This window comes from Chaetura pelagica, unplaced genomic scaffold (genome assembly GCF_000747805.2).
Source record: "Chaetura pelagica isolate M959 unplaced genomic scaffold, ChaPel_1.0 scaffold219, whole genome shotgun sequence".
In the NCBI taxonomy this organism is placed as follows: domain Eukaryota; kingdom Metazoa; phylum Chordata; class Aves; order Apodiformes; family Apodidae; genus Chaetura; species Chaetura pelagica.
The window spans coordinates 3,450,493-3,458,220 of NW_009954552.1; the positions used below are offsets into that span (position 1 = coordinate 3,450,493).

Consider the following 7,728-nt stretch of genomic DNA (forward strand, 5'->3'; position numbering starts at 1 on the left):
CAGATTTCATGTGAATACTTGTGCAAGTCCCCCAAAATGAACATATTTATTTCCCCCCATGCAGTACAATTTATTTCTCCAAAGACCCAGTCCTTTCCTACACCTAAATAAAATACATAGACATACACTGATAAAGCACCTCACTGCTGTGAGCTCCATTTTGAGGTACCTAACATTTCCTTATATTTTGAAACAAAGATGCATTAATTTAATAGAACCTAGAAAACAGACAGGAGTTTATCCAACCACATGGCAGGATCAATCCCACAGGCTCAAGTACTTCATTTTTGTAAAGCCCAAGTTATGTAGGCAACTTTTAAATGAGTAAATCAAGAATATGTCTTTCATTATAATCAAAGTATTTTTTGTTAATGCTGTAATAAAGAGTATTTAATGCTGAAACTTAGTGGCTGAAAGGTTGCTAAAAAGCATTTCAAGCTTGAAAGAGCAATAGTAGACCAACAGCTTGTTATTTTCCAGGTAATTTTATAACTCTAAATTCACTTGACCAGATATTTTCAACTCTTTACATGTCCCCACTGTTTTCAGCTTTACCCATTCAGTAAACACTTTAAATGGTACTTTCAAAAAATTATTTCTTTTTTTTAAAACAGCAGAAAACATCAAGAGTAATGTAAAGAAAGTCCCTGAGCTGAAATGATGAGAGTAAGGGAATGTGTAGGGGAAGAAAACAGAAGAAGGAGGAAAAAGAAGTATATATACGTGTGCTCTGTTTTCAGTCTTCCCCATGCATATGCTTATGAACACTACTGGAGAGCAGGATTCCGGTTAAACACAGACCTTTGGTCTCACCCAGTTCAGGCATTCTTACACAGTGTATAGTTTAAGAAACCTGACAAAGACAATAGTTACCACTTGACTGCATAGCCTAGTTACTGTTTCTCCTGGAGAAAAAAACTGCCCACCCTTCCTTAAAGCTATTTGTGCCATGGTTACAAGTTAATAACAAGGGATTGCGAAACCATTCTATATGAAAATAGATCTTCGTTAAACTCATCTAAAAGTGCACTGTCTGCCATATTTCCTCTTCAAATTCCATGACAATCAAGGGCTTCTTCATTTGAAAAGACTGGTCAACCTGAAACATTTCTAGATCACTCAATACTCTGTTAAAGACATATGCACTGTCAAAAGAGATACATCATTTTTTAGCCTGAGAATTTAAATCCTGCATCAATGAAGCAGTTCCCCTTGTCAGTCTCTTCAGACTTTGTTGACTGCCTGTCACTCAAATCCCAAGGGTTGCTCAAAAGGACACTGGTGTAGTCCTTAGTCATCTGTTTTTATAAAGCATACAGCATTCATCTTCACAGATGCATGTAAAAGCACGTATCTGGAAGAAAAACTTAACAAAGCAAAAGCTTTAAAGTCACTAACACAATTTTGTTTTGTGAAAGCTACATGTTTTTTACAGCTTAGAATTATTATTCCTCCTCTTTTACTCCAGAAGACTAAGAGTCACTTTCAATCAAGAAATCCTTTACTTCTCATTAAAAGGCTAGTGATTAACTCTAAGGACAAAAATTACTATTTGCAGTTATCTTGGTACTTCTTTAAAGTCCATGATGCAGCATTTATACTCAGCTCCCTCAATCCCTTACCTTTTCAGCATCCTGCTCAAACAGCCTGAGCTGAAAACATTGGTCCAATTTCAATTTCCGCACATGCCACATCTGATGCAGATGCTGCCGTGTTGAGTGCAGCCTGTCCAGCATGGTGGACACTTTGGGTAATAGGTTCTGTAAGTCTGCATTCCCTGACCCAGAGTTCTTTTTGGGGAAGCTGTCACTGCTCTGTATCCGTTGGAGCAGCTTTTGTCCTTCCACATCAAGGTCCTCAATAGGGGCCTTAATGACTTTCTTTTTTAATTGCGAATGCTCCTCTATCATATTGCGAGCACCTTCCAGGTCCTGAGGCATTTCCTTTTTTGACAACATATCTTGTAGTTCCTCCAGTCTGGACAGCATATGGGTTGCATTGCTAATGTAGTCCTCAAAGGCAACTCTGATTTCTATCCACTCTTCATGGTTGTATTCCAAACAGCCATCAAATTCTGGGGTTAGCTGCGAAGGATCAACTACTTTGGTAAGGCCTTCCAGAGACACCATATTTGTCTACAAAGAATAAAAATAAAAATTAAAAAAAGCTGTTACTGAAATGAATTTGACATTTTCTTTCAAGTTTCATCTTTTCTCTTTTTAAGAGATAATAATTTTGCCCATAAAGTCTATGTGAATTAACTTTTTTCATCAATTCTGACCAGTCTCCTGTCCTTGCAGGTATTTCCCCAAATAAAAGAAGTATTTCTTTCTTAGCTCACTATACTTAAGAATAAAACAGTAACCACCGTTTCAACTACTGTTTTGACTACATTTTGACTTTGTGTATTGTAAAGCAGCAGGAAGATAACAGCAAGGTTCAGTTTGCTGCTTGTGATATCATGATTATCACAATGCAGACCAAGAAAACAAACAGATGAAACCTAACTTCTTACCATTAGGGTAAAACCCTGATTTCACCTTTCTCACACTCCAAAAAAGAACGTAAATAACAACGTGCAACACTACCTGAAGTACACGAAGAAAACCACATTCCATCCAGTACCACTGACCTAACATACCCCTCCAGTCATCTATAACATGATTTGTCTGAGGGTTTTCAAGATTATGATTGGTAGTGAACACACTTAACATCACAACATAAATGCATATTTGTACACCACAGGGGAAATTACCTCAAACTCAAACTTAGAGCTGCCAAAGTTAGTCCTCTGTTTCTGCCAGAAATTGTCTGGCTTGATTATCAGTGCAACATGAATACAACATGGAAAGGATTCTTGTAAAATCTTCAGCAGAGGCTTTATGGAGTCCCATTTTGACCCACGCATATCTACAATGACAGTGAATCCTCGTTTACATACTTCTTCACTGTTGAAAAAAAAGAACAGGTTATCAGCAAGTGTTACAACTTCAAACACAACACTCTACTGCATCACATTGCCTAAGGAACATGGCCTCCTCATCTAACCATCACACCTTGTTGACTAGCTGACACATACAGACCTCGTGAACCTCTCAGAAAGCTTCTCTCACCTCCCTGCAAAACTCCTTGTGGGAGATAGCCTTACATCTCTTAATGATTTAATAATCTGCCTTTATCTCCTCTTTCATTTTCATTGTTTATCTTCATGATGATTCATCTTCCATTCTGGTTTGTCCTTCACCTTACGCACACATTAAGCACACCGTTTACTGAAGCAGCGCTCTGTTATTAATTTACAATTGACTCTTCAGAACACACATACACTTTACTGATGACAATATTAAGGACTTTCTAATGCCTGAGGGGATCCTCTAAAAGACAGAACATGGCATACTGTTCTTACCTACCACTTAAGCAACATTTTTAAACTGTTTCAGGTCTAGTTCCATATGATATGAGAGTTAAGGACTGTTAGTCTGTAGAGGGGGGGGAAAAAACCACCCTTATTAACAATTACTTCTGTAACAGGATTGGTTTGTGGATAGTTAATGGATAAGAAAGCATGTTTGCTGTGAAGAAAACTGCATGAATCTGTTTCTACAAAATTTGAGCTTGATTTTGCTATCCAAAAGTCAACAGCTGCTACACACAAATTCTCTGGCAACTCATTAGAGAATGGCCCATTTCTTTTCATTGATACCTTTTTCACACTTAATGCTTGGCACTAATCAAATGCAGCAATCACCACCAACACCAGAAATTTTGCTTTTGTTCCATTGGAATTTGCTACTTGACCTTGTTAACATACAAAAGGAAAATATTTGTAAACCAATGCATCACAGCCAAAGGACTTTCAAAAGGGCCCAAATGTCCATTGTTTGAGTACATAATTCACTTTTAGAGATGTGACTAATGTAAATGCGATTCTAGAGTTCATGTAGTGAGGTTTTCAGTGTCCAACAAATATGGAAGCTTCACTGGCATTCTTTAAACAGTCTCATGGATCATACTGTAGAGACATGAGTTATAACTGATATAGGAGAACTAAAGAGCTTCTGAAACAAGTGGCAATACAGGTTTCTGAGAAGAGGAGCATTTAAAAGTTGGTTTAAAGAAAAACAACACACAAAATTAGCATTAAAAAAAAATATGTATAAGAATGAGTTTATCAAGATAAACGCTGGCTGTCCCACCTGCCTAGAGGAATGCCAAAAATGGCAATGGTGGCAGGAAAATACATTAGAATTTACTAGCTTGGAATACATGTAGACTACAACATATAATTTTCTGACCACGGTGAAACCATTTTCTAATAGCCTCACAGGGTTAAAGGACAAAAAACCCTATTGTCTTAAAGATACACCCATTATTGAAAGGCTGCATGCTACTGTACGAGTGTTGCTCAGCCTACCTCTATCTTACCACACAAACTGCCCATTGCCTGAGCACATCTTCATGTGATACAATGCAGATATATCCTCCTGTCATGTGGCCCCATCATCTGAGCAAAGATGAATTGCTTTTGGCCAAGGATCACAAAAATTGTTCTGGAGGCTTCAATTAGACAAGGTCATCTGTTAAGTAAACCTGAACTACGCTACTACCTGGTTCAGTCAGAACTGATGAAGTACAGCAATATTTTTAAATCAGATAAATTGCGAAATTACTAAAATTATGAGACTGAATCAACTTAAGTATTTAGATCTCTTACCAAACAACTGATACATCTGAATCTACAGCTACACAGAGCAATAGTACTGCAACAACTAATAGAAAAACTAGGCTTGGGGCTATTTGTACCAACTGGGACTTTTTAATTAGCAAAAGTTGCATGATCAGTCTCTAAAGCATGACTTGTTTGAAAGTAAGTCTTGCTTTTAATAAAGCTCCTTTTATTCTCAAAGCTTTGCCATGTTTACTGAGATATAAAACCTGCACTTTCTTTTTATTTTATCTATTGATGATAAACTAATATACACCTTTTGCCAGAAGCCCCCTGTATTTTGCCAGATTATCTATAAAAGCTTGGGCATATTTCAATGCATCTTTATTTATTAACTTCTCTAGTAACTTGAAGATCTAGAGGGCTGAAATACATCTCAAACATTCAAATGTGAAGTCAAATTATTTCAGAAGTAAAAATCTCAAGCCTTCTTCCTGTCCTCCTCCTTCTACCTTGCACTCAAAGATATAGTTCAGGGATTGATTTGTTGGATTTTTTTTGTTTTGTTGGGTTTTTTTTTCAACAGTAATGACAACTACTCCTTTAGGTCATAGCAAAAATATTCAAGCACAGTCAGCATTGCTCCAGTCTGCATAAAATGCTGGCAGATTCTGAGGCAGTCAGGGTCTTACAATCATGTTTGTCCCCAGTTCAGTTACTACCAGAAATAAAATTCTACGTGAAAAAACTTTTTTTTATATATATACAACTTTAAGTATATATATAAAACGTGGGTGTGTACAAGCACTGGATTTGACTTCTGCCCATTTATTTAAATAGCAATATTGTACTTCATAGCTTAAACTGTTGATAATACAATGATATCAGTACTTTCAAGATCTCCCTGCAGGTTTATCTGAGACCTTTACAAGAAATTTCACGTTTCTTTCTACTGGTTATTCTTGTGCTGTATCAGTACACTATTAACTTATCTAATACAAATAATAGTTGGGAGCTGTTGTGCCAACCTTAGTCCACGGAAGGTAAACTGTGAATGATGACCAGAATGTTTCTAATCACTGAGGTACTGAAAGCCACTGAGTTGCATTTGCAATCTTCAACACAGTGACAGTAATATGGCATGGCAGTGTAATTTTCAAGACATGAACTACTTTCAGCTAAAGCACACCAGCTGTTCTGATCTCTTCCAAAACGCAGTTTGAAAACAGTAACTGACAGAACTTGGTATGAATTTGGTAATTTTTTTAACCCGTTCAGTCTTCTAGCTTGTGGACGTACTCCATCAGAAACCATTTACTTTATTTTATAGCTTCAGAACCCATCAAGTGTCCATTACTTACCTGGGAATACAAGCTAGGTATGAAATTAGTCTTCTAAGGTCTTCTTGCCGTATTCTATCGTGATTACTACGAGCTGGAAAAGTTAGAATGGGACCTCCACGCTTATCTCTGCCACCTGAAAAATTAGACATGTTAGAAGATCCCACAGCATAACATCATCCTTGTCTGCAAAACTAGTCTTCAGAATACTTTTGGAAAACCTAAGTTCTACACTGTTTCATAAATATCCACTTGGAAATAAAAGCTATTTCAAGTTAAATGCCAACCACTGTAATTCAGAGACCAGTTTAAAACTGAAATTGTGAAGTATAAATCAGCATATTGCCACAATTCATACAATGAGAAAAGGGGGGGACAAAACGAAAGAATAACCATAGCATTACACTACATATTACAGTCACATTCAAGTTTGACTGGCAGTATGACATCTCCAGCAATGGTACTTCACATTTAAGTTTTAAATTGGCAATTGTACAGATTAAATTTAAATACAGAGGTATGCTATTTTATAGGTAAGTATGTAGAGGATACTCAGCATTTACTTCATTACTAGCACAGAATTTAGGTGTGTAGTACACACAATGAATGTACAAGATGAGCAGGTGGATTCCATAGAAGCATTTATCTTTTTATCCTATTCTGATGTGTAGATTCTGTAGTTTATAGTTTTTCATTTTGTCAGCAATGCAAAATAAAGAAATACTGAATCCACTCAGTATGTAAGGCAAAAAAAAATATACTGGATTTGCATTTTAATTGTATTAAATTAATGTATTAATTGTATTGTTATTCATTAAATTGCACAGACTTTACGTAGTTGAGCATTAAAATGTAATTTTTATCTAGTCCCTTGCTAGTGAAAACAAAATCTAACTACTACTAAATGCTAAATCAGTAAGCTGTAGTTATCAAGACTTATAGAATAGCACAGACATACTCTTACAAACTGAATTTCACATGCATGTTCTCAACCACAGATGTGTGGACTGTTTTCTCCTGTCCCATGGAAACAAAGAAAAACATAATCCTCTGTCCTGAATGATTTCTCATTTTAAATCAGCTTCTCATTGTGAATCCATGTTATTGAACAAAGTTTTTAAAAAATCCCTTAGAAAGGAAGGCCAAAAGCAAACTGAATAGGACCAGTCACTGAAATATTCATCACTACCCTCCCAAACAGAGTCTGTGTGTACTTCCTAGAGACATTAAGCCTAGCTGTGGCACTGGACGTGTTCCCTGTAAGGCACCAAATGAAACACAGAAGAAGCAAAAGCAGCTTTGTATTTCTGTCAAGATGCAATGCCAGAAATCTAATCAGAAAAAGAAATACACATTCATATCCTTCATGACCCTCATAATTGGGAAATGAGACTTAAAGCAACTGAGTTGTCATGTGCTAAGGGAGAGGCGACCCTGGTCTTGACCATCCTGACCAAGCAGAGAGCTATAAGGATTTTTACATAGGAAGTGGCAAGGTAAAAGTAAGGCAGAAGCCACAAGAGAGAGGGATCCAAAGCTACCAAACTTAGCTGGAAGTCTGCTGCAGCCCTTAATGCTCTCCTCAGTGCACTGCAAGCCATCAGCTACAGATCTTAAAAACTTACATTTCAACTGGTAAACACTACTGATTCCAGCCCCCCTGAAAAAGTGCTTGATTGCTCAAGGTGGATATTCTTCTTTCAAAAGCAGCAGCTAGCAGGG

The 7,728-nt window shown here is 36.9% G+C and overlaps 1 protein-coding gene across 1 annotated transcript in view; it reads right to left on the minus strand.

Moving 5' to 3' along the window:
• The window catches only part of TRIO (trio Rho guanine nucleotide exchange factor), a 180,804-nt gene that overhangs the window by 170,754 nt on the left and 2,322 nt on the right, over nucleotides 1-7,728 (minus strand). The window contains exons 2-4 of the mRNA XM_010005090.1: nucleotides 6,028-6,142; nucleotides 2,756-2,948; nucleotides 1,623-2,135 (exon numbers count right to left, since the gene is read on the minus strand). Coding sequence (XP_010003392.1) covers nucleotides 1,623-2,135; nucleotides 2,756-2,948; nucleotides 6,028-6,142 — 821 coding nt within the window. The remainder of the gene's footprint in view (nucleotides 1-1,622; nucleotides 2,136-2,755; nucleotides 2,949-6,027; nucleotides 6,143-7,728) is intronic.